The sequence below is a fragment of the Rhinatrema bivittatum genome, chromosome 2 (assembly GCF_901001135.1).
Source record: "Rhinatrema bivittatum chromosome 2, aRhiBiv1.1, whole genome shotgun sequence".
Taxonomy (NCBI): domain Eukaryota; kingdom Metazoa; phylum Chordata; class Amphibia; order Gymnophiona; family Rhinatrematidae; genus Rhinatrema; species Rhinatrema bivittatum.
In genome coordinates this window covers 713,496,886-713,523,788 of record NC_042616.1, presented here as the reverse complement: position 1 = coordinate 713,523,788, position 26,903 = coordinate 713,496,886, and the positions used below count along the sequence as shown (strand labels likewise).

The 26,903-nt window shown below is 42.7% G+C and overlaps 1 protein-coding gene across 2 annotated transcripts in view; it reads right to left on the bottom strand.

Moving 5' to 3' along the window:
- Window positions 1-26,903, bottom strand: part of CPQ (carboxypeptidase Q) — an 885,139-nt gene that overhangs the window by 311,196 nt on the left and 547,040 nt on the right. For both annotated transcript variants that reach the window (XM_029591758.1, XM_029591757.1), the window contains exon 5: window positions 1,667-1,778. In XM_029591758.1, coding sequence (XP_029447618.1) covers window positions 1,667-1,778 — 112 coding nt within the window. The remainder of the gene's footprint in view (window positions 1-1,666; window positions 1,779-26,903) is intronic.

The following is a 26,903-nucleotide window of genomic DNA, read 5'->3' as shown; positions in this document are numbered from 1 at the left end:
AGCCTTTCATTGGTGAATCGTTCCCAAACGATTCAAGGGGGGGAATGTATATAGGCCTTAGGCCTGATCTGTGTATTTCCTGACTTTGCTGGCAACATATTTCACAACCATGTGCTTTGGCAAGACCAGTACCGGAAGAAGCCAACTCCCCAGAGACGATACCTGATTGGACTAAAAAGTAACGATCATAATTGGATATTGGAAGTAGATAACACACCCAGGATGTGCATCAACGTATTTCTATTGGACAATGCAAAAAGTTTAAAAGTTCTAGCCCGAGGGCTCCGCATCTGAGAAGCAAGCTGAATACCCAGTTGTCACAGACCTGTGTCTCCAGAGAAACAACGACTTCCTCTTTTTCCTTGTTCCTCTTTTTATATTGCCTTAGTACTGCTGTCAAATAAACTTGTCTTTTAGATCACACAGCTGTCTGAAGTTGCTTTCCTGAATTCCCGCTGGAAAAACAATAGGCTGATGCAATAAGGTACACCCAGCCTAGCGTGCGGGTTTACTCATGGTTGAGCGAATGTTTCAGACCACGCAATAATAGCGTCCAATGCAGCAAGGAGATTAGCGCTTCTAAAACATCACCTTTACCAAAGTGTATCAGATAGTACCCATCACATTTAATTTGCCTGCAAATGAAGAGATTAGCTATTACCGCCCAATGCAGGAAAGTGCACCAAAAGTTTGGGCAACCAATGCACATTTTTTTGTGTCGGAAAATTAACTCCAGTTCTGGAGGTGGCGTACAGTTTACTCGCAATCAGGGGCTCATGAGAAACATAAAAAATGTGCTTCTCTGTGTTGTGATAAATGTGTAGGGTAGGGTTGTTTAGAGAGATCAGTATAAGATTTAGTTATTTGGGGTTAGAACATACATTTTAAAAAAGTATATAGGGATTAGTGGCTCTGAGCATGATGATTAAATAAAGGACACCTTAGAAACAGAGGGTGATTTCTTTACTTTTGGTAAACAACAGGAATTGCACACTTCTGAAACTTCATGTAAGTGATGCACTTTTGCTAGGAATGCACAATTTAGACATCTGTGCACCCAAAGCAATATACATTTGAGCACCAGAAATGCACAATTGCTTTTTTGTACACCGCTTCGACTTCTCTCTCATTCGAATATTGAATTGGGCGCACAGAGGAGGTTGATGTGTGCATATTCGTTTTTTGCTCGTGCCTTATTATATCAATCAGTGAGCGTGGTACAGCAGTGTGCCAGCAGAAAATGGTTGATCACAACGGGAGATGGAAGAGCCTCCTTGCACACTGAAGCCCTCCTGAGAAGGTCAACACAAACTCAATCCAACAATAAATCCCTGACTAGACAAGTACCCAGAACAGCATGTGACAGGATCATAGAGAAAAGATTTCATAGTGGCTTTTAGTATTTTTGAAGAGATTCCTGTTCCAGGATGGCCAATCTATAGTAGATAAGGGAAACCTGGTTAGGCAGAAGCAGCCGAAAGACATGGACTTAAGTAGAATAGCAGGTCCCTTTGACTGTCACTGTGTGGGGACGGAACAAAGGTTGATAGCCAGTCCAGGCTATGGATGCCCATGTTAAGTTATTTCTAAAATGATGGCATCACACTCACACAAAATACACAATCTCTCTAAAATAAAAATATAAAAAACTTTTGGAAATATTTACCAAGGTTTTTAATAAGAGACAATGCCTCCCATGATATAAATGCTCCACCACCATCATCCATGGCTCCTTGCCCGACATCCCAGCTATCCAGATGTCCACTGACCAACACAATCTAAAAGAACAACAAAATAGCATTTTAATTTTTACACTATGCAGTATGGCATTTATGTACATAGCTAGGATAACATAATATTTAAGTATGAATAAAGATGATAGCATTCCTTTTGTTACGGCGGTTACTACCCCAAACCAAATGTGTCTGATACTTCACTTTCGATGCATATCCAGCATGGCTCTCTGCTTCAACGGCATGGGAGAAAGACTGATACATCACGCATTTCCAGCATAGCTTCGACGGCAGGGGAGAAGAAAAAAGGATTCACACTCACAAAGCAGGGAGTAGCTGGCTTGTTACGGCGGTTACTACCCCAAACCAAATGTGCCTGATACTTCACTTTCGATGCATATCCAGCATGGCTCTCTGCTTCAACGGCATGGGAGAAGACTGATACATCACGTATTTCCAGCATAGCTCCCTGCTTCAATGGCAGGGGAGAAGAAAAACAACCAATAAGGACTGTATAACATAGTCTGGGTAAAACAAATAAGCATGGGTGTAGCTTGCTTATTGCGGCGGTTACTACCCCTACTACCCCTAACTAATCAAGCTAGATATTTCACTTGGATTCAGCTCCATCACTGCTCTCTACATTCATGGTGGGGGTGGAAGGGAAATAGAACCAAGAGCTAAGAGAAACAGATAAGTATGAGAGAAAAAATGTGTGAAGCTTGCTGGGCAGACTGGATGGGCCGTTTGGTCTTCTTCTGCCGTCATTTCTATGTTTCTATGTTTAGTAAGAGAGATGAACCATTGTTTCCTGCCAAACAAAGGATTATGACGTTCATGCATTACATGCTGTGATAAAAAAAAGTAAGCATGTGTGACAGTAAAAATTAAAAGTGCAGGCTATAATGACACAAAGGGGTAGATTTTTAAACATACGCGCACATGGATGCGCAATTTTATAGCATGCATGCGCCAGCACGCATATGTTATAAAATCCGGGGCAGCGTGTGCAAGAGGAGGTGGAACAAAGTAATTTCCGTGCGGCAATGCATCACGGCCTTCCCCAGTTCCCTCCCAGTCCACTCCAATTAAGGAGTGGACTGGGAGGGAACTTACCTACCCCCTACCCTCCCTTCCCCTTTCCTTCCCAACCTCTAATTCCTACCTTTCTCCTTCTTTTTCTTTTATTTCACAACTTACTGCAGGGTCCGACCGTATTTTAATCGCGTGGGCGATTGATGCACTAAATTTTAACATGTAGGTAGAAAAAGCAGACTGCATAGCATGCACATGGTATTAATATGCACATTAACCCAAAAATGCATAGCATCTCAGCTCTTTATCCACCTGAATGGCAGTGTGTGGAAGCTACATAAATTAGCATACACACACTAAGGGGCGGATTTTCAGAGCCCTGCTCGCCTAAATCCGCCCAAAACCGGGCGGATTTAGGCGAGCAGGGCCCTGCGCGCCGGTGAGCCTATTTTACATAGGCCTACCAGCGCGAACAGAGCCCCGGGACTCGCGTAAGTCCCGGGGTTCTCCGAGGGGGGCGTGTCGGGGGTGTGTCGGGGGCGGGCCCGGTCGTCGCGGTGTTTCGGGGGCGTGTCGGCAGCATTTTGGGGGCGGGTACGGGGGCGTGGCTACGGCCCGGGGCGGTCCAGGGGCGTGGCCGCGCCCTCTGTACCCGCCCCCAGGTCGTGGCCCGGCGCGCAAGAGGCCCGCTGGCGCGCGGGGATTTACTTCTCCCTCCGGGAGGCGTAAATCCCCGGAGAAAGGTAAGGGGGGGGGGTGTAGACAGGGCCGGGCGAGTGGGTTAGATAGAGGAAGGGAGGGGAAGATGAGGGGAGGGCATTAGAGGATTCCCTCCAAGGCCGCTCCGATTTCGGAGCGGCCTTGGAGGGAACGGGGGTAGGCAGCGCGAATCGGCGCGCGCCGGCTATACAGAATTCATAGCCTTGCGCACGCCGATCCAGGATTTTAGTGGATACGCGCGGCTCCGTGCGTATCTACTAAAATCCAGCGTACTTTTGTTTGCGTCTGGAGCGCCAACAAAAGTACGCCTATGCGCGCTATTTGAAAATCTACCCCTAAGCTTGCTTGGGCAAGTATGTAATGTGAGGAATATACATTTTCAAATAAATAAACTGAGCATGCTCAGTCCTTTTACCTCTTCTCTTCTCCTCCTTATGTACAAACATAAAAAAAAAGATTGGCATAGGGGTGGAGTGTGACAGAAACTAGACCTCAAGCGAGAAGATGGAAAGAGAACAGAGGTCAAGAAGGGGGAAAAATAGACATCTGAGTAGCCTATTTATTTTTGTATCTTATTTCTTTTGTGAAATATACTTCTATTGTTTATCCAATGTTAAGGTGTGTGAGTGAGAAAGTGAGTGAGTGCATACTCATCTAGCAGTCTTCTGGGTAAGTTTTGGTCTTGGAAGAGAGGACAATGTAATGGAGAGAATGGAGGGGCATGCAGTTCAATGCTCTAACGCTCAAGTTGCCAGGAACAATAGGTTTTTCCCAGGAATCTGCTTTGAACTCAAGCAGAATATAAATAAATAAATAAATAAATAAATAAATAAATAAATAAAGGCCAATCCCAATCTCCTGGGGCAAGTTCACAGATCCATGCCTGAGGCTGCAGGAAAAAAGATTTTCCTCTGTCTTGCAGAGGCTCTGATCAATGAAGTCATTCCATAGCTCATTATCAGGAATTCTGCCCCAACTCTAGCTCAACCCACCCAGAACTCTCTTTTGTCCTAATAATTTCAGCCTTTGTTAGATGCACAGTAAAGAGCAGTTGAAGGACAGAATTCCATGCTGTAATCTATGTGCTCACTAAAACCTGATCTACATACAATATTATTTCATTAACATGAAGGTGCATGCTAATTTTAGTGCATACCCACTACCATCTTCTGAGCCCAGTTTAGCATGCATACTAGGGCCTCAGTATGTAGCACATGAATTCCTGCTCTGTACAGTAAACAGCCTGAGCATGCATGGTAATCTTTAGAGCATAGACCCCTTTGCGCTTCTGAAAGAGAATGGCAATTTTACCCCCAAGGAGCAGCACACATTTTACAAGAAGAATACTTTACAGTAGAATGTGAAAATCCCTCACTGAATTTAAAATCTCAACTGTGAAGCAAGTTTCTTTTTTTCTTTAATAAACTTTACCAGCTGCAAAGAACTAAACAAACTACGGGTCAAGAGGTCTAAGAAAGTAAAAACAATTTTGTGGATTAAATTTAACTTAAAAAGATAAAATTAACTTACAGCAGTTACTGCACATTTATGGGTCAAAATATATAGCAATGCAAAATGTAATGAATGACTGAATCAGAGTTAAGCAGTACTGATAAAACAGTTGGCTAATAATTTGCATGCACTTTTTGCAAAGACCATCTCCACTATATAATTACCATCAACTGATGATAATAATGGCCCTCCAGATTTAAAGAAAACCCTCCAGCTGTAATGTTATAGGCAGCTCTGTCATAGTTATTCCGAGTTAAAGTGAAACTTAGAATGGCTTTAACTCAACATCTTAAAGATTTTCATAAGACGGAACCAATTAATGTTCAAATACCGGTAATCTGTTTCTAAATAAACATAATTCCATATTTTCAATCCTAAACATACTGAGGTCCATATTCAAAATTATTTAGCCAGATAACTCAGAGGTTTGGGATAAATTAAGGCTGGTAAACAAGTTAGTAGGCTAGAATTTAGCTGGATAAATTAGGAGCAGTCTGAGCGCATAACTGGGAGGAGCTGAGTTAGCTGGATAATTTATCTGGTTAACTCCGATATTCAGAGTTAGTTGGATAACTTACCTGGTTAGCTATGGTTGGCCTGTAGACCTGTCCTAAAGTTAGCCAGATAAAGTTATCTGGCTATCTTTAAGATAGCTGGATATATTCCGCTGAATATATGGGCTAAGTTAGCTGGATAAGTTTATCCAGCTAACTAGCAAAGCTATCCAGCAGCTGAATATTGACCTCAATATGTAGGAACAAGTTCAGAATTTTACTGCTTCTTTCAATCACACTAAAGGTTAGTCTTTGTTAGCTTCAGTTTGAAGATTTTTTAAACACCTAGGTCAGAATATAATGCTTTCATAGGGATAGAAAGGGAAAACAACAAAAGACAACATGAATAAAGCAGTGGTACAGTTTCATCAAGTTTTTGAAAAGAGAAGGCAAGCTTAACCAACATGAAACTGCAACAAGGATCTGATATATTCTTGGACAAAGGATGAGTAAAGTAATCTTTATCTATCAACATCTACTATACTACTATGAAGTAAGTGGACATGCTGCTTTCTGATGTACCAAATTAGGAAATGACTGCAGCTTTGGGAAATTTGTAAACTGTTCTTGCCCATGTCTAAGATAGTCTGAATGTAACTTTCCAAAAAGGTTTGCAAACTGGATCTCAGGAAACAAAGCATAAGCAAATCAAATGCCTACGTTAGTAAAAACCCCAGCTGATAGTTCTTGGTTTAGAATGATTTAGAAAAAAAATGAGTACACGAGTTGCCAAACCAATTCATTGGGAGGACAATTTTCAAAGCCATTTATGTAGATTAATAGCAAATTATGCATGTAAATTGCCCACCCTCAATGTGGATATAAGTATATACATTATGCAACAACATACATACATTTAGCTGCATTGAGATTCAGTTTTCCCAGGGGTGTGTTTAGGCCAGGAAAGGAAAATAATGTGCATAGATTTCATTTTCAAATCTAAATGTGTTATTTTCCATGAAATAATGTACACACACAAAAAGCAAGCGCAAATATCTATCTTCTGATTTCTTTACCACATCAAGATACAAAGCAAAACTACATATCACTTCTGTCACTCTGTTCGAACAAGAGTGAAAGAATTGACTGTAACCTCCTAAATACAACTGCAAAATCTTTGTACATGTTGTCCTAAACCAACTGCACCATCTTGCTGAGTCTATCTTCAGCCTCAGTGTGGCTTCCAAGCTAAACAGTCAAACATTTACATGTTCATTTTCACTGCAGTATTTGCGGAAGTGCAGGGAACACAATTTTCATTGATTTCACTAAGGCCTTCGATCTCGTGAGCAGAGGGACTCTATTCTAATTACTGGAAAATACCTGTCCTCCTAAGCTTCTCAGCTTGATTAGTTGTGATAACATGAAAGGCATCATCCAATATGATGACTTCAACTTCAGAGGCCTTCAACATATGCAGCAGGGTCAAACAGGGATGCATCCTTGTGCCTACACTTTTCAGAATCTTTTTTGTGCTCCTGCAAAGATTGCTATTGGATCAACAATTGAAGGATTAGACCTACATTCAAGATTTTTTAGGAAACTGTTCAACCTCTCATGACTCAGAGCAAAAACCAAGGTGCATTAAGGTCTCAGAGAACTGTTACTTGCCAATGAAGCTATTGTCACAACTCTTAATGAAGGACATTTCCAGTGCTTAATGGCTCATTTTTCCAATGCATGCCAGAACATCAGGCTTACCATTAGACTAAAGAACACTAATGTAATGGGCCAAGATTTTGACAAGCCTCACTCTGTCAGTATCAACAATTATATACTAGAAGGTCATCAATAAGTGCACATACTTAAGATCCACTATCACAGACAACCTTTCACTTAATAGAAAGTTAAATCTGTGAAGTGGAAAAGCTGTCACCACTCTAGACTTTAAAAGAGTCTGGAAGAACAACAAACTTATGGAATGCACAAAAATTAGCATCTATAAAGCCTATGTTTATTTATTTATTTAAAAATTGTTTGTATACTGCCTTTACAAAAGTAATATTTGATCAAAACGGTTCACAGCAAAACAAGCATAACTGTAAAAATAAATAATATAATAATTAAAATACAATAAAAATAATGAACACAAAATAGCAATAAATAAATACCATATAGAAACAGAACTTAACTAAGTGCCATGATTTAACCGCAAGTTTGTAAAAACAAATGCATATTGAGAGGGAAAGAAGGAGGGGGAGGGGGGAAGGGAATAGTAGCAAGACATGGATACTGTGCTTGCATCAAGAGAACAGGTGGGATAGTTTTCATATATGCTGCCTGTGGTAGATACTTAAAATCTCATGGAAGGATAAATTTCAAACTCCAGAGTCCTGGAACAAGCTCAAATTCCCATCCTCTTCATTCTTCTCAATATTTTTTGAAACAAAAACTATGGATATGTCTTTTAGGTCGTCTTTCCTATTATATAAAATCGTTTTTCCTTCATGCATTTTTGTCTGTAATACTCAAAATTACTTTCCCTTGAGGGAAGAAGTAATAGAGAAGAGTAGTAGCAGTGTATCATGGACATGCTGCTGTGAAATTGTAAATTTTCAGTAAGGTGTCTAACTGACAAAGTATGTACGGACTTATGGTAGCACCTGCTGCGCCATACAGGACACCCCCATACTTAGTTTCCCAGACCATCAAAGTCAGGGCCCCTTGTTGGTTGCTGAGTCCAATTCCCCATTGCCTCTTGCTGTTGAAGCAGAGAACGATGGAGTTACATCAAAAGTATCAGGCTTAGTAGTTAAGGGTAGTAACAGCTGCATCAGCAAGTTACCCTCATGCTTGTTTTCCTAGACCGTAAAACTGAATGTCCTTGTTGGTTGTAGTCTGAATCTAATTCCCCTTTCCCCCTGCCATTAAAGCAGAGAGCAATAATGGAGTTGCATCAACAGAATGAAGACTTATTGGTTAAGGGTAGTAACGGCCACAGCAGTAAGTTACCCCCATGCACTCTTTTCTTCATTTCCATCCTCTAGTCTTTTGGGATCCACAGTGTTTATCCCTTGCACCTTTACAATCTCTTCACTGTTTTTGTCTTCACCACCTCCTCTGGAAGGGCATTCCAGGTATTCACTACCTTCTCCATGAATAAATATTTCCTGTCTTTGGTTCTGAGTCGTGCTCCCTGGAGTTTCATTACATGACCCCTAGTTCTACTGATTCCTTTCCATCGCAAAGGTTTGACAATTTTACATTATTAAAACCTTTTAGGTATCTGAAGGTCTGTATCATATCTCCCCCTACACCTCCTCTCCTCCAGGTATACATATATAGGTCCTTCAACCTCTCCTCATATGTCAATTGATGGAGACCCCCCCCACACACCATTTTTGTCACCCTTTTCTGGACCACTTCCATCCTGTCTCTGTCCCTTTTGAGATACGATCTTCAGAACTGATCACAGTTCTCCAAGTGAGGCCTCACCAAGGACCTGTACAAGGGGATGATCACCTCCTTTTTCTTACTGATTATTCCTCTCTCTTTGCAGCCCAGCATTCTTCTGGCACTACCATCCCAAGGTCCTTCTCTTGTTCTGTGCACAACAGCTCTTCACACCCCATCACATACAGCTCTTCTGGATTACCGCACTTCAGATGCATGACTCTGCACTTCTTAGCATTGAATCCCAGCTGCTATATCTTTGACCACTGTTCAAGCTTCTTTAAATCACGTCTCATTCTCTCTAATCCTTCTGGCATGTCCACTCTCTTGCAGATCTTAGTATCATCTGCAAATAGACAAGCTTTACTGTCTATCCCTTTGCTATGTTGTTCACAAAGATATTGAACAGAGCTGGTCCCAACACCGATCCTTGTGGGACTCCACTTAACATTGCTCTCTAAGGACCATTACACGCTGTCTTCTATCCATCAACCAGTTTTTAATACATGCCAGCACCTTGGCGCTCATTCCCAACCTTCTCATTTTACTCATGTCTCCTATGTGGGACTGTATCAAACGTTTTGCTGAAATCCTAGTAGATCACATTGAGCGCTCTTCCTCGATCCAATTCTTTAGTCACCCAATCAACAAATCAATCAGATTTGTCTGACAGGACCTTCTCCTGGTGAATCCATGCTACCTCAGGTCCAGAAATCCTCCTGACTGTGGATAGTTCACAATCCTTTCCTTCAGCAGAGTTTCCATTAATTTTCCCACTACTAAGGTGAGGCTAACCGACCTGGTGTTTCCAGCCTCCTCTTTGCTCTCACTCTTGTGAAGCTGGACCACTACCGCTCTTCTCCAATCACTCAGCACCACTCCTGTTTCCAGGGATCTATTGAACAGGTCATGCAGCGGACCCGCCAGCACATCTCTGAGGTCCCTCAGAATCCTGGGATGAACCTCATCAGACCACATGGCCTTGTCCACTTTCAGTTTTCCTAGCTCTTCCCATATATTCTCATCTGTAAGTGGAGTTTCATTTACCCCATGTCCATCCATGGTCTGTCAACTAGCAACGGTCCTTCTCCAGGGTCTTCTTTAGTGAACACCAAATTGAAGTATTTGCTTAATATTTCTGCCATTTCTTCATCTCTCTCCACACAGTGCTCCCTGTCACCTTTCAATTTCACTATACCACTTCGGGCCTCTTTTCTTTCTCTGATATATCTGAAAAATGTTTTGTCTCCTTTCTTTACCTCTTTGGCAATCCTTTCTTCCGCTTGACTTTTTCCTTTTCTGATCTCTTTCTTCATCTCCCTCATTTTTAACAGATATTCTTTCTTGTGTTCTTTTTTTTAGATCATTTATACTTCTTGAATGCTGTTCTTTTTGCCTTAATTTTTCTCAGCCAGCTCCTTAGAGAACCATAATGGTTTCTTTTTCCTCTTACTCTTCTTTACTTTCCTAACATATAGATTTGTTGCCTTTGTAATAGCTTCTTTTACTTTTGCCGATTGCTGTTCCATCTCACCCATGTTATCCCAGTCTTCCAGTTCTTCCTCCAGGTACATCCCCATTGTGACAATGCCCACATTTGTGAAATTCAAAACTTGGGTCTTGGTATGACTTCTCTGTATCCTATTTGCAATATTGAACCATACTGTCTGATGATCACCACTGCTCAGATAAGCCCCTACCCAAACATCAGAGATATTATCCCCATTAGTGAGCACTAAATCGAGGATCACATCGTTCCCTAGTGGGTTCCATTACCATTTGTTTGGGCAGAGCCCCTGGACGGGCATCCACTATTTCTCTACATTTTGTAGATTTAGCAGAAGGGATGCTCTAATCCACATCCGGAAGATTTAAATCTCCAATAAGTAACACTGCTCCCTTCTTTCCCAACCTTTGGAAGTCCTCAATCAGGTCTCTGTCCAGTTCATCCACTTGGGTTGGAGGCCTATATAATCACACCAGGAAATATGGAAGCACCATCTTCTCTTTTTAGGATGGTCCATAATGCTTCTTCTTTATCCTATATCCCTTGGAATTCAGTTGCTTGGATATGGTTTTTTACATAAAGAACTATTTGTCCCTCTTTTCTGCTTGCTTCTGGACCCATCAAAGCTTTAACTACAGTAACAGAGAACTTCTCCAATACTCTATCCTCACTTATCTTCTGAAGATGTACTAGGTAGGAGTTCCTTAAATGTATGTCCACGAAAGCCTGTTGGAACTTGGCTAGCTAATTTTGTATTAAAAAAATAATAATAATTTCCCTATTCTTACTAGAGCACAGAGGAAATTTGGGAATCAGTTTGAGAGAAAGAAACTCTCCCACTCACATTTTCCTTTCTGCTCAAAGATATGGCACACTCAGTCACTCTGTCTTAACTGCTGCTGTAGATGAGTAAATAAGGACCATTTGGAGAATGTAAATGTCCCTTTGAAAGCTCTACGAGAAAGAGAACTCTGTTGCCAACTCTCTTATGATGAATTTGTTCTCACTGTACTGTCTCAGAATTGTAAGCAGAGCCAAAGTTCTATCAAGCGCAATCAAAATTCTATCTCTTTTCCATACCAACTGTGCATTCTCCTCCTTATCTAGGATTATTCTTACAGATTCAGAATTATTCTCAAATCCACACTGTAATTTATTACAGGAAGCTGGCATCTAAAATCTGTGACCCCTTTCACAGATAATTCTCTTATTTATAATTTCTTTCTCTTCAGAAATAATGTTAATTTAACCCTTATAGCTGTGATACAGCTGTACAGTATTTAAGGAAAGGAGAGATCTCAAACTTTACTTCAATGAGAATGAAAGTGTAGTCATAAATCCATCTCATAAATTCTCTCTCTCAATCTCTGTATATAAAAGATAGACTTCAAATCCTGCATGTCCACCAAAATTATAAAAAAGTAACTGACTTTCCTGGATTTATTTCTTAATTTGAACTCCAATTTCAGAGGCACTTTTTGCCACACACTCACATTCTCACAAAACTCTTCCACAGAATGGTATGCCTGATCTCTCTGTGCTCAACTTCAGTGGTTTTCTGGCAATTTAGAGCAGTCTCTGAAGAGATAAAATCTGACACCACCTGGTCCCTCACTGGATCAAAGCCAGACTGACTGACTGACTTCTTAACTGCCACCCTTCAGTGAGATCAATACTCTAGTGATGACCTTAGCTTAAATTGTTCCCAAGGGTGCTTTAGAGCAAATATTAACCTACTTTTAGTCCATAAACTCCCCCCTTCTTTGCATGAAGTTGGAGGAATAAACATGTAGTAATGTTTGAACCCAACACATCTGGATAAGGTTTGGATTTACTTGATTAGTGAGGAACTAAAATGTGTTATTCCACCAGGCTCTTCACAGCTTTCAGCATGTGCACACAAGAAGCTCATTTGCATGCATACTGGCAGGAATTTTCCACAGCTCTGGCTTAGCAATGCTGACTTTCTAAAATGAAAGTAAAAACGCTGGCAGCTCTGTTCCTCCTCCTTAGCTCACTCTGTTCATTCTCCGCCCACCCCCCTTCTTAGCTGCAGGAAAGGAGAAACAGCTCTCACAGCTACTTGCACATCTTCCTCATGCATTAACAGTGAGAGGAATGTAAAAGCACGCCACATTCCAGCAATGCTTTTTTTTTTTTTCCCAAAATTATTTACTCTATTATTTTCATGTTTTCATCTCTGGTTACATTCCCCTCTTCTTAAATATAGTTGATGTCAACATGTTAACTTACTAATACACTTTAATCTTCCATCCAAAGGTAAGGTCCAGGATAGTAAAGTTTTTAACCCATCTCAATCAATAGATGTATCTCTCAGACATTTAAATTTCATGTGCCAATAGAGATAGTTTTTCTCAAAACACATATCAATTTGAATGAACGTTACTGCAAATCATCTCTCTACTGCACTAACTCAGCTCCCTCTGCAGGTATTAACAGAGATACGAAGTACCCGATTTCACTACATTACTGTTTCAGTACATTACAAAGTCATCATAATATACAGGTAGTTTTCCCCTTATAGACTGCACTGGCCTTTGTGTCGATACAACCTCATCCTGCTGAATTCCATCTGCTTCAAATTCCTCACTAGTCCCTCTCAGATTTCATCCCCAGAAAACTCTCAAGCAGACCCTAGTTCCCTTACCCCTTCATGTACTTCTACCAGATACCAATCTCTGGCTGGAGATTCTCCTCCTTCGTCCTCTGAGACAGGATCAAACAAAACTTCTTCAGGCACATCATCATACTGTGCTTTGGCCCATGTGCCTCCATTAGTGAGTTCTTGTTATGGGTTCAGACTGTGTACACTGGTATGCTGCCCAGGGGCTCTGAACTGGGGGGCTAATCTCATATAAACTCAGAATTACTGGGATTATACCTGGGGCTTGAAGCCAGGGGCTTATCCCCTACACAAATGGCCACACACAATTACTAGGATTATACCTGGGGGCTTGTACCCAGGTGCTTATCTCCTACACAAAGAGCCACACACAAACTATTTCAGTACGTCACGGTTCAAGGTAAAGTAGTTTATTTGAGCAATAGGAGGACAGAAGAAATAAAATCAGATCAAATAGAAGAAATAATGGTAGCTTATATTTCCAAAGGATCATCTGTAGCATCACGTCCAGGGCTCTCTCTCTTTCCCTTCTTTCTCGCTGTCTCCCCTTATACACTACAAATGCTTGTGAAAAGCAACAGCATTTCCTCCGAGTTCTTATCAATTTTCATAAACAGCTGTGCGGCCTTCATTCTCTCTCTCAGGCTTTCGTAAAAGTTAATTGCTAGGTTTCTCATCATAGACTTAGTGGAATAACTAAATAAACACTCTTGCCTGTTCGTAAACATTGCACAGTGCAAGACAGTAAACAGGAGTTCATTCAGAGGTTGGCCTGTGGCCTTCAAACTAGTCTGTGTCTGGGTGAAAACTCTGAATCCATACGGTCTATCCTCTATATACAACCTCAGCATAAGGTAGCAAAAAATTACTCCAACAGTTCTTTATTTTCATGTTTTAGCCTCTGGTTATAGACCAGTCACAAAAGGCATAATATAAATAAAAACCAGTTATTCTTTGTTTAAACATAAATAGATTTAATCCAAAGCAAGTTAAATGAATATTGGGTTCAAAACAAGTCAAAACTGATTTGAACATGCAATTCTATTCCCTGACATGGGACAGCAGAGTTTAGAAAATGTTGGGCAGATTCAGTGGAACATAGTAACATTGTTTAGAGTAGATGGCAGAAAAAGACCAAATGGTATATCTAGCCTGCCCAACAAGTTACTAACGGGCCGATACAGTAAAGTGCACTCAGGTCGAGCGCACTATTAGCCCCCGTTTGGCTATGCATTTTCGACACGCTATTTTTACCCCTTATACGGTAAGGGGTAACAGTGCGTGGAAAACGCACGGCTAACCCCCCCCCCCCCCGAAACTAATAGCACCTGCAACATGCAAATGCATGTTGATGGGCCTATTAGTTATTCCCGTGCGATACAGAAAATAAAATGTGCTGCCAAGCCGCACATTTTACTTTCCGAAATTAACGCCAAAGGCAGGAGTTAATTTCAGCCGGCACCGGGAAAGTGTACAGAAAAGCAGAAAAAACTGCTTTTCTGTACACCCTCCGACTTAATATCATTGTTACGAGCGCGTCCTCCATGCTGCTGATGAACCGAGGGCTTGGAGGCCTTTTGGATTCTGTTGCGAGCATGAGGAGTGCAGTCGCCTCTAGAGCAGGTGTAGTGAGCCCTTGGGCCACGGCGAGACTCAGGGAGGAGCCCCAAGCCACCCCGTGGGAGGTGAGGTGAGCTGGTGCGAGCATGGAGAACAAGGCAAGGCATGGCTGAAGCAAGTACTAGAGAGCAAGGTCTGACCCTCAACCGGACCTGCACGCCCAAGACAACCAACAACGCAATGTTGATTGATGAACGGTCTTCCGACTGTTCCAAGCCCTTTCGGTCCTGCCGCTGGGTAACGGCATTGGGCGGCAGGCCGGACTGAGGACGAGGGCAGACAGAGTCCTTGGAACACAGAAGACATCACAGATGAGGGCTGAAGCGAGGACATCACAGACGAGCGCTGAAGCGAAGACATCAACAGAGGAGGGCTGGGAAGGAGGACATTGGCACTGTCTCTCAGGGTGCCCTACTCAGCCCACCTTCACGGGCGGACCCAATGGGCTGGTCGCAGACCACCCTGTCCCACTGCGCGCCCTACACAGCCCGAGGAGGCTGGTCACGGACCACGCTGAGAACGGGACAAGCACAGGGAAGAAGCGGGTTACTGCACTCCTGGCAGTCTGAAGCAAGTTGAAACATCAGGAACTGGGTCAGGAACAACCATCTAGGAACATCTGGAACCAACATCAAGGAAAAAGGCAGAGACACAGGACAGGGAGCCATCAAGACACAAGAAGACCATGGAGGACCTGGATCAATGAAGAGGCACTGACAACTGTGAGACTCAATCCGAAGGCAAACAGGAACTGAAGTGAAGGTCCTTTTATACTGCTGTATGCAGGCAACTCCCTGGGAGGAGTCCACATGGACCGCCCCTCACTGGCCCTATGAGGAGTGCTGCGGGCTGGCCCCTAGGGAGAGGGCGTGGCCTGAACCAGGAAGTCCAAGCAGAGCCAGCAAGCCACAGGCAGGTCCCAAGATCATCGAGGCCTCCTAGGCCCTGGAGCAAATCCTGGATAGTATGTAGGCGAGGCCCTGGCTTCGGAGCGGCCTCCAGAGGAAAAGGTAAGATGCCTCCTGTGGCGCAGCACAGGAGGGATCGTAACAATCATAGCGACATTAAGTCGGAGGGACAATTTGGTATTGTCTAACAACGGGAGAGAGTCTCACGAAGTAATTTCTACTAAGCAATTCTAACAGGGGCGGATTTTAAAAGCCCTGCTCGCGTAAATCCGCCCGGATTTACACGAGCAGGGCATTGCGTGCCGGCGCGCCTATTTTCCATAGGCCTGCCGGCGCGCGCAGAGCCCCGGGACTCGCGTAAGTCCCGGGGTTTTTCGAGGGGGGAGTGTCAGGGGCGTGTCGGGGGCGGGGCCGATCGGCGAGGCGTTTTGTGGCGGGACGCAGCGTTTCGGGGGCGGGCCTGGGGGCGTGGTTTCGGCCCGGGGCGGTCCAGGGGCGTGGCCGCGCCCTCCGGAACCGCCCCCAGGTTGCGTCTCAGCGTGCTAGCGGCCCGCGGGGATTTACTTCTCCCTCCGGGAGGCGTAAATCCCCCGACAAAGGTAGGGGGGGTTTAGATAAGGCCGGGGGGGTGGGTTAGATAGAGGAAGGGAGGGGAAGGTGAGGGGAGGGCGAAAGCGAGTTCCCTCCGAGGCCGCTCCGATTTTGGAGCGGCCTTGGAGGGAATGGAGGCAGGCTGCGCGGCTCGGCACGCGCCGGCTGCACAAAATCGGCAGCCTTGCGCGCGCCGATCCTGGATTTTAGCAGAAACGCGCGTATCTGCTAAAATCCAGCGTACTTTTGTTTGCGCCTGGTGCGCCAACAAAAGTACGCGAAGGCGCACTTTTTTAAAATCTACCCCTTTGTGTGTACAAGCACGGGACAATTTGATATTGTTAAACAACTTTAACAACAACCATTGATACCATCTTTACATAAGCAAGCACCAGCCAAGCCAATTTAGACACCACATCGTGGACAATTCCCATTCTTTTCACAACAGTTTCACTGTTTAAATTTAGCACGTTTAATTAACTTTTTGAATTTTGGTAACATTTCAAAAAATAAGGGGGAAGGTGGTAGGTTCATGATTAGAAACAGAATGAAGGTAACCTGGATGGTACCCTTTGATTCACTTTTATGAAACTACCACTACTCTCTTTAAAAATGTTTTTGAAAAAAGGTTTTTTGAACTTGGTGCGTGTCATAGAAGGGTTGAATAATTAGACAAAAAAATTCAGCATGTAAATAAATGAATCATCACTATATCTGTCACAGATCACTATGCACCATTACAGAAAGTATTGCTTTCAGCAACTGCCAGTAAAATGAATATCCTTTCCATCTCCTGGTTTCACAGAAATTCTACTTCTGCTAACAGATTATGAAACCTGGAGGAATAAATCAATGCTTGGCTTACCTCCCAAGGACTTTTCTTTCTTTGTTATTACTGATAATGTAGCTGATAGAACAACATGAAGTGACCAGTTCGAATTTCTAGTATGTTATATACATAGTCTGGCTTGTGGGTATATCACTCTTTAGCCCTTTGTGCATACAAGGTTAACTTGTGCTATCTGGTGCCTTGGCCACAAATCAAGAATTGATTAATTTTCCTAGTTTTTAGTGCTTTAAATTGTATTTTCCAGACCTATGTGCTTCATCAAATTGAACTTGGGCAAACTACATGATGGCTCCAACCATGCATCTGGAATCTATATATCATTTACTCCATTTGAGTGCTGGCTACTCTGTATGTCATGCAGCCTTTTCAGAAAATTTAGTAATTGATTTCATTTTGTTTGAGTCTGCTCTCGGTGTCCCCCCCCCCCCAAAAAAAAAAAAAGTGTCCTTTGACTCCTTTAACTGAACATGAAAGACAATTTTCTCAAAGGACACATAGGGGGTCATTTTGTAAATGCCCGCATAGTTTTAAGGTTAATTACCTGTGCATTTTACATCTGTTTTCAAACAGAAAGCATGTGTATATTTTCCATTTGAAAATGATCTCAGAGAAAGGTCCTGTACACATTTATGCCTGCTAATTTGCATGGGTAGGTTTTTCAGGAGAAAACACAAACATACCTTTGAAAATGCAAAAATATGTGCACAAGTGCAATCCCCTCTGCAATCCCACCCTGGGAACATCTCTGGTTACTGTGGGTGAGAGTTCATGCAAACAGGTTCTATGCAGGTACCTTTATCTGCATATTGGGTGGGTAATCGTAAAAGGACATTTCCGTGGCTAAAGCACTGTTTTTACTTGCAGAAATTGCTTTGAAAATTAGCCTCGTAAAGACAACAACTTTCTACACGTTCACGTCAACAGATTTCCGAACATTACGGGTCAAATCATGCACTGTCTAACAGGACACCTACTTTTACCCACTGCAAAGAGAGGCATTTTCAGAGCAGGGGAGTTTGGGGGAAGTGGCTGTACATGTGTTAAATGTCATGTTTTCTGTGAGTTTTTAATGGGCTATTATGTTAATACTAAAATATCCTCCTAGTTACAACAATCTTTGGGATTGCATTAAAGTATTTTCTTTTCCTTTTTTTTTTTCCCCAAGTGTGTCAAGTAAATTTTAAATCATTCCGCCTGACTTTCTTAATTCGTCATACTAGTTTTTCAGTTCGCGTAGACCAGCAATTTATTTATTTTGCGAAAAGATTTGGTCAGATATGTTGAATGAGTGCTGTGCAACAAATGTTTTAGATATACATTTTAATCCACTAGCCCAGTTAGACCGGTGTTTCTCAATTTTTTGTATGCCAGGGACCAGCTGGTACCTTGTTTAAATTATGTGGACTGGTTTCAGTGTTGATGGTTGAGAGAGAAGGGCTGGGGGTTGGCAAAAATGCATTCTTTCCCCCACCCACTCTTTAATCTTATAGACCAACCATAGGGCTGACCCTGTCATTTAAAGAAGATAATTAGCCAGTTTAGGAAAATTTGTTTTCTTAAAAAAAAAATATTGTTCTTAATTTTAAAAAGCCCTCTCGCCCTCTCCCCCCACTTCCCTCTCCCTTCCAGCCAACAGTATTGTCCTCAGAAAAGAAAAAAAAAACCCTCCTTCTCCCCTCTCAACCAGCCAACTTGATCATTGAAAAAAAATCCCTTCCTTTCTCTTTCCTTCCCCTCCCCCAGTCAGCCACCTGCTCATTATAACAAAATAAACAAGAAATCTTTCCCTCTCTCCCTCCCCCTGCCGGCCAGCAACACTACTACAACTAATCGCCCCACCCTGTGGACTTTTAGGTCTAATCTCTAGGAGGAAAGCAACTGCAACCTTTATATTAATGAGTTGGTGGGAGGCCCAGATTTAGGCACAAACAACTGACTAGGGCGCCAAATACCCAGCCAAAGAGGAGCTTGCTCCTGCTTGCTTTAGGGCAGGATACAGGCATAGCTACAAAGAGGTGCTACTGTGGCACTTTGCTGATGGATGCCAGAATCTTAAATTCAGCCCTACGTCTGCTCCATTATCAGGCCCCACAGTGGCCCTGTCCCCTTTTGGCATCTGTACGAGTGGTAGGGCCTTATATCAGAGCAGACGCTGATCATTCGCATGATGGCTCATTATCATTCAGTTGCAGCTGCTCCCCTCCCAGAGATGGGGCCTCAGGTCTTGCCCTAACTGCAAAAAAAAAAAAACCCAAAAAAACCAACCCCAAAAAATCAGACAAAAACAATAAAACAGGTCCTCAGAGCTGGGCAGAGGAAAGTGTTAACAAAAGTTTCTACTAGCTGTGCTGCAGGGTGCAATGCACTGTATGAAGTTGCAGGGCAGATCTTATTTCCTTCTCATCTTTCTGCAATCACCATCATTCTGTGCATCGGCAAAAAATCTGCTGGGATTCTGTGCCGGTCCATGTTTGAGAAATATTGCACTAAATATTATGAAGTTCATATTCAAAGGCATTTATCCACATAAATAACTCTTGAGTCATCTAGATAAATGCAGAGTTCTGAATATACTTGCCACTTTCCACATATATTTTACAAAATCTATACGGATAAGTGAAATGCATTTTGGGGGCATAGGAGGGTGTTTCAGTACTTATCCAGCTAACTCCATTGCAAAAAAATCCCAGGGGAACTATACGGATGGTTATGGTGAGCAGGCAAATGGTAAAAACTGAAGTGGTGTTTGCAGTATCAGAAATATGCACCCAGCAGCAGAAGCAGCATCTCTCACAAAAAGATGCTAGGTAAGGAAACTGAAATTGCTGCAGCTATTATGATTGTAGAAGAGTTGCACAGTATAAAACAGGGCTTCCCAAACCTGCCCTGAAGACCCCGCAGCAGGTTGGTTTTCAGATTCCACAGGAAGCATTCGTGAGATAAACTAGAATATATTCAGGCTTCAGTGTATGCAAATTTATCCCATGCATGCTATTTGTGGATATCCAGAAAACCCAGCTGGTTGTGGAGACCCCAGCACAGGTTTGGGAAGCCCTGCTATAAAAGATCTCCTGAAAAAGAATCAAGAGGCAAATAAAGAATTAAAACAGAAGTTGCAGCACAGACTACTTAGCTTCTAATATTTCAGAAAAAAATGGAGGTAATTGAATGACATCATCACAAAATGGCACAACTGCAAGAGATAAAGATATTTGTATTGAAAAATTACTTAGAAAATCTACAGTAAGTTATAGGAATAAATGAAACAACTTATGTATTTTAGGTCAGTGTTTCTCAAGCCAGTTCTGGGATACTTTCTAAAGCAGGGGTAGACAACTCTGGTCCTCGAGTGATGCAAGTAGGTCAGGTTTTCCAGATACCTACAATGAATATGCATAAAAGGAATTTGCATGCACTACCTCCTATGTACACAAAAAACAACAGTATAAGAAAATGATATATCAATAAATCATAAATAATAAATTACTAAATGAAATGCATGCAGTCACAATAAAAACATTTTACAATACAATGTTATACTGAAATGTAATATATAACCTGATGTGGCCATCTTTCTGCAATATTGCCTGTATCGGGATAACTTTTACAATATAAATGTAAGTAACATCCAAACCAAAATAGCTCAAACAGTCTGGACAACCAGTACAGCTATAGAGCAAAGAACAATAAATATTGTCAACTATGGAATAATAAAATTGCCGCAAAGAGATATCATTACCATTTATAAAATACATACCTACGCAGAAATGTCAACATGTGTAGCAAAGAGTGATTATTTAGCTGTACAAACTCAAGTTCCCAACCTTGAGTTAGCTATCCCTACAAATAACAAAATAAAGCATAAAAAGGAAAAAAAATAATATATATACTCAAAATATATATGTTGAAATATAAAATGACCAAATAATAAAATACTGTAAATAAATAATACAAATCTAATAATAAAAAAGGGTATGCAAAAAACATAGTATATGCAAGAATACATAAAAATATATTACACAAGAAATATGAGAAAAACGTTTCTACTTATAGCCCTCCTATGTAAAATGACACACAGAGCAAACCAAGAAGAATTTCTTATATATATGTATGCATATAAACTTGACAAAAACTCAAATGTAAATAGACATACCGATTGGCAAATTGAATATCCAATTAACATATTTGGTCAGACTTGCACTTCCTGTAGGTAAATGCAATCTTATTGGACTACACCTCCAAAGTCTTTATGTAAATATGTTGCAAATGAAATGTTAAAAATAACAAACAAAACATAACTATAAAAATAAAATCAAAATAGGAAGAAGGGGAGGAGGAGGAAGGGCCAGGGGAGGCAGGAGGGGAGAGGAACAATATTAAAATATGTTTAAACTAGACTACAGTCAATAGAAAAACTATTGTTTAGAGCGCTATTAAAAAAAACTTCCATCAGGTAAAACAGATGTACATAGTAATGTACTGTACATAGTAACTGCCTCACTCATAACGCGGCATGACACTGCCATGACCCCAGCTTCCATGCTTCCTTCTTTAGGTGTGCGCGCACCTGACAGTCAATCTCTTAAAGGCCCCATGGTGGGAAAGTCCCTGCAGCGCCTTCTGATGATATCACGTAGCCTCCACATATAAGGACTCCTAGTCTTTGCTTCAGCAATGGGTCTCCTGCATTCTGTGCAGTACGTGTTGATTCTTCTGCATTTCTGGTTCCTGATTTGTCTTCAAGCCCAGCCTTGCCTCATCTTCCAATTTTAGCCTCGTCCAGTCTTGTCCTCCGGCCCAGCCTGTCTAGCCTGTCTTCCTCGCTCTTGTCATCGGTGTCTCCTGTATATCCGTGTCTCCCTCGGCATGCTCCTCCGGATCTTGACCTTTTGCCTGGACCTGACTACGGCTGCCTGCCACCTGGATCTTGACCTGTGAATTGGACCTGACCATGATTGCTTGCCGCCTGGACTCTAGTTATGGTTTCTGTCCCAGGGCCCCACCTAAGACCTGCTGGCCAGCAGAACACTAGGGCTCAACACAAGAGGGAGAGGGCTGGTATAGGTGAAGCTCCAGTCTGGTTCATTATCAAGTCTGTTCACCTGCTGCTGGCATAGGCCTCGGGGGTTCATTCTCGAAACTACTTCAACTAAGCTAAATCACTAATAACTCACATGCTCCATATCCATTTCAGATTGCTGAGGTTATGGGATCGGCAAACAGTCCAGGCTGCTGCCCTAGCCAAGCTAGACCACCAGTTGCAGCAGCAGCAGCAGCAAGGCCAACCTGACCAGATTACCAGAGTCTTGCGGGGAATGGTTGCCCTTCCACTTTCAATGATTCCAGCTCCGACTCCACCGATCCAGCCTATTAATTTTATGCTCCGCTTTCCTCTGAGGTATGATGGGGACCCCAGAAGCTGTAGAGGCTTTCTTAACCAGCATCAAGTGCAATTTGAGCTGCAGGCACCATTATTTCCAACAGACCAAGTCAAGGTAACATATTCTTTCCCTGCTTTGTGGCACCGGACTGGCTCAGGCTTCTCCTTTCTGGGAAAAGTTGACCCACTCTGGCACACTTTCTGTAAGAGTTTTGACAAGCATCTGATGAGCCAGGTTGCACAATTTCCAAGTCTTCTGAACTTCTGCAGATCAGACAAGGCGTTTGGTCTGTGGGGGAATATGCACCTTGGCCTTTTATCTCCACTGGAGCAGCAACAGCCTGATTGCAATTTTCCAACAAGGGCTTAAAGAATGCAATAAAGTCTAGCTAGCTGCCTGAGACCTACCATCTATCCTGGAGGGGCTATTCAGACTAGCTGGGCAATTAGACTCGAGGTTCCAGGAATGGTGCAAAGAAAGAGGCTTGGCTCAAAGAATCACTCATCCAGTACCTGACCCATGCTGGCCTCGGAAGCTGCTAGCATTCCCAGAAGAACTGATGCTGGTGGATCGTATCAAGTTATCTCTAGAAGACAAGCAGAGGCGTCATCAGCTCCAATTATGCTTGTATTGTGGTGCATCAGGGCACTTCACTGACCACTGTTCAGTCAAGCCGTGAAAAATCCTGAACCTTGGTGTGGTGTGAGGGGCTACCCTAGCCTGTCACTACACATTGCCTTAGTTTCATGAATCTGAGTGTCTTTTGTTCAGAAACACCGTTTAATGTTCAAACCTTCCCTGTCACTGGAGCCAGAGAGAATTTTATTTATAAATCTCTGGTATTCCAATAGCTCCCCTGGATCTAGCAATCAAGATTTCCTCTGTCCATGGAAAACCTTTGCCTGGATATATCACAAAGTCCCTGTCCATGCAGAGCGGCATCTTGCACGGGGAACAGATCTCTCTGTATGTTCTTCTGAAAGCAATTAATATCATCATCTTGGATCTGCCCTAGCTCCATCAGCACCAGCCTGAGGTTGACTGGTGAACTCTTTGGATTTCTGGTTGGTGCCCCTGCTGCCAAGAACAGTGTCTGCCCAAAGGTCAGCCTGCAATCTCCTTGGCAAGAACCATGGTCTCTGACTCATTTGCTCTACCCACTGCCCCTGTGGATGACACTAATTAACACAACAGACCAACGCTCATACAGTGGCTACAGGAGAGGGTGGGCCTGTACTCCTTCCATGTGAGGCGACCCAACCCCTGCCAAGTCTTGACACAGTGGATTCGGACCTTTCCATCACTGGTGGTGGGCATCTGCAGTCTTGACCTCTTCATCTTAGAGACAGTCGGCAACTTTATCTGTTGCTTGCCTGAAGCACTTTGGTGCCGCAATTCAGACAAGGCTGAGATACCCTTTGAAGGACAATGTTCATGGGAGCCAGCTGCTAATCTACAAGCACCCCCCTTATAGAGGAGCTCCACAAAAATTTCTCCAGAAAGCTAAGTTCAAGAAGGGGGCGGCGGCTTGGGAGGAGGGGTACTGTTATGATCAGTGGCTCATGGATGGCCCCGCGAGCTCCTCATTCACCCTTGTTGCCACGCTGCTCCAATGTGGCAGGATGCCGCCATGACCCCAGCTTCCAGGCATCCTTCTTTAAGTGTGTGCACACTCAACAGTTGATTTCTTAAAGGGCCCAGGACTGGAAGGTCACTGTGGCACCCCCTGATATCATCATGTAGCCTCCACATATAAGGGTTCCTCAGACTGCTAGTCTTCACGTCAGCAATGGGTTTTCCATGGTCTGAGATACTGACACACAAAAATAATGGAAAAAGCACAGGACTGCTTCTATGGTCAAGTCCTAAAGGAAATGAAGAAAGCACACATGGGGGTAACTTTCTGGTGTAGCAGTTACTACTCTTAGCAGAAGGCATAAAGATTGATTACTAACCTTGACCAATAAAGCCTTGATGCTTTTAATGCAACTGCAACATTGCTCGCCACTTCACAGCAGGGAGAGACAACAACCATGAGGGTCCCAATTTCTGTAGTCTGGGTTACTGATACACAGGCATAAGGGAAAAAGTACAGGACTGCTTCTACAGCCAAGTCCATAAGCAAAGCACGTCAAGCAGCACTGTCTGAATTTTCATGAAAGCTCATCACCCAGTAAGAAATGTTGCTAGCTGCAATTTTTGTGTTTTCATAAGGTTTGAGGATAACTGCATGGAGTGGCAGTTACTCCCCTTAAGAGAAACATGGGAGTAACCTGAATGGAGTGGGAGTTACTAACTTAAGAAGCTTGCTGGACAGACTGAATGGACCATTTGGTCCTTTTCTGCTGTCATTTCTATATCTCTACAGGTCTCCTACATCCTGGGCAGTGCATGTTGCTTCTTCTGCGTGCCTGGTTCCTGCTTCAATTCCAGCCCAGTCTTTGCTAGTCTTCTAGCCCAGCCTTGCCTTATCTTTCAGTTCCAGCCTCGTCCAGTCTTGTCCTCCATCTTGTCGTCAGTGTCTCCTGTGTCTTGACCTCTTGCCTGGACCTGACTACGATTGCCTGCCACCTGCATTTCGACCTCTTGCTTGAACCTGATCAAGATTGCCTGCCACCTGGACTCTAGCTACAACTCTATCCCAGGGCCCCGCCTAAGTCCTGCCGGTCACCAGAACCTAAGGGGAAGGCAGCTGGTATAGGTAAAGTTCCAGTTTGGCTTGTTACCATTTCTGTTTGCTTGCTGCCGGCATAGGCCTTGGGGTTTGCTCTCGAGGACGCATCAACTTTGCTGTAGCACTAGAGCTCACCCCCCCCCCCCTCCCATATCCATTACAGAAACATAGTAATGATGGCAGAAAAAGACCAAATGGTCCATCCAGTCTGCCCAGCAAGTTTCTTATGGTAGTAATTGCCATGCTGTGCAGGTTACTCCCATGCATTTCATTGAGGGTAGCAATATTTACAATCAAAATCAAGTAGCTGTCAATCTCATAACAAAATAACTACTAGCAACATTTTTACGGAGTGAGGAGCCTTCTTGAAATGCTGGACTGGCTTGAAAAACATTATTTTATGTACACAGGAAGGAGCAGAGGGAAATAAACCTGTGCAGTTTTTAGAAAATTTCTTCCTGAAACTGTTAGACATAATATTTGAGAAAGATTTTAAGATACAACGTGCACTTAGAGTGTTGTCATCCAGACCTAATAATAGGGAGTTTTCAACAGCTTTAGTAATTGAACACGAAGATATCCTCAGCGATGGAAAAAAAATAGGAAATGTAAGGGTAATGGCACAGCTACAAAGGCAGGAAGATTTGAAAAGAAGTACTGTGCAAAAAAGTAAAACATGTATATCTGTCTATGAGAGATCAACTGAGAAATCTAAAAGTCAGATACTATTTACTTTACTCAACCAAGTTGCAGACAACAATCAATAACAAAACCAGACATTTTGAGGAGCTGGAAGAGTTCCAGCATTATTATAACTATTTTCATAGAGAACACTATGGAAACCTGATGAAGGGAGCTGACCCAGTTTGATAAATATGAATAAACAGCAGAGGCCTTGAATAAAGCAGCAGAGGACTTGAAAAGGCAGTGTTCTGTTCATAGAGTTCCTGGACTCTGCTGCTGCTCGCTGTTGTTCTAGCCCCAGTGCTGCTGATGCTCTGCCCCCCTCTGTGATATAACCCACGACCACCTTGAAGAAAAGTGTCACCCTTATGGATACATCACTTCTTTGGGAGTGACTGGTAGAGCCCAGGTGGGATATGTAAGTTTTTCCTGCCCTTTTAGGGCAATGGAGTGAATATCGTGATTAGTCAATTATAGTAAGTGATTACTGTATATTTGATTTTATAATTGTATATATAATTGTCTGATGGTAAATTTATTGTATCATTAGGAAGGAGTGTTATTTTTAGCTGTGTAATGAGGCCTTATCAATCTCCTTACCGAGAGAAGAGGATGGGATAGGACAGGATCAGAGAATTTTGAATAATTACTGTTTTTATTTTATTATTTTGACACACTGAACTGTTTTATGAGGAATGATATAAGCCACACTGCATCCCTTTTGGGGATAAAGCAGTATAGAAATATAAATAAACTGTGATCTGCTATGAGCATTAAGAGAATTATAATTCTCATAACAGAAGTTATACATCTGTTACTTTTCAGTTAACATGTGAAATGAATGTGAACTGTAAAACAGAGAATGTGAAAACCAAAAGCAAAAGTGAATGTGAAAACCAAAAGCAAAAGTGAAGGAAATGCCACCAGCAGTGAAATGTCCCAACCAGCATGTTCGACAACGTCCCCCAGGAGTATCGGGATGTTAATGATTGCACATCCCAGTGGTCCCGGGGTCTTGTTTTAAAGGGGCTGGCAGCCCTGAAATTGCCCTTAGTAGGGAAAAACACCTGAGGTCCCCATATATTCTCAATCCCACC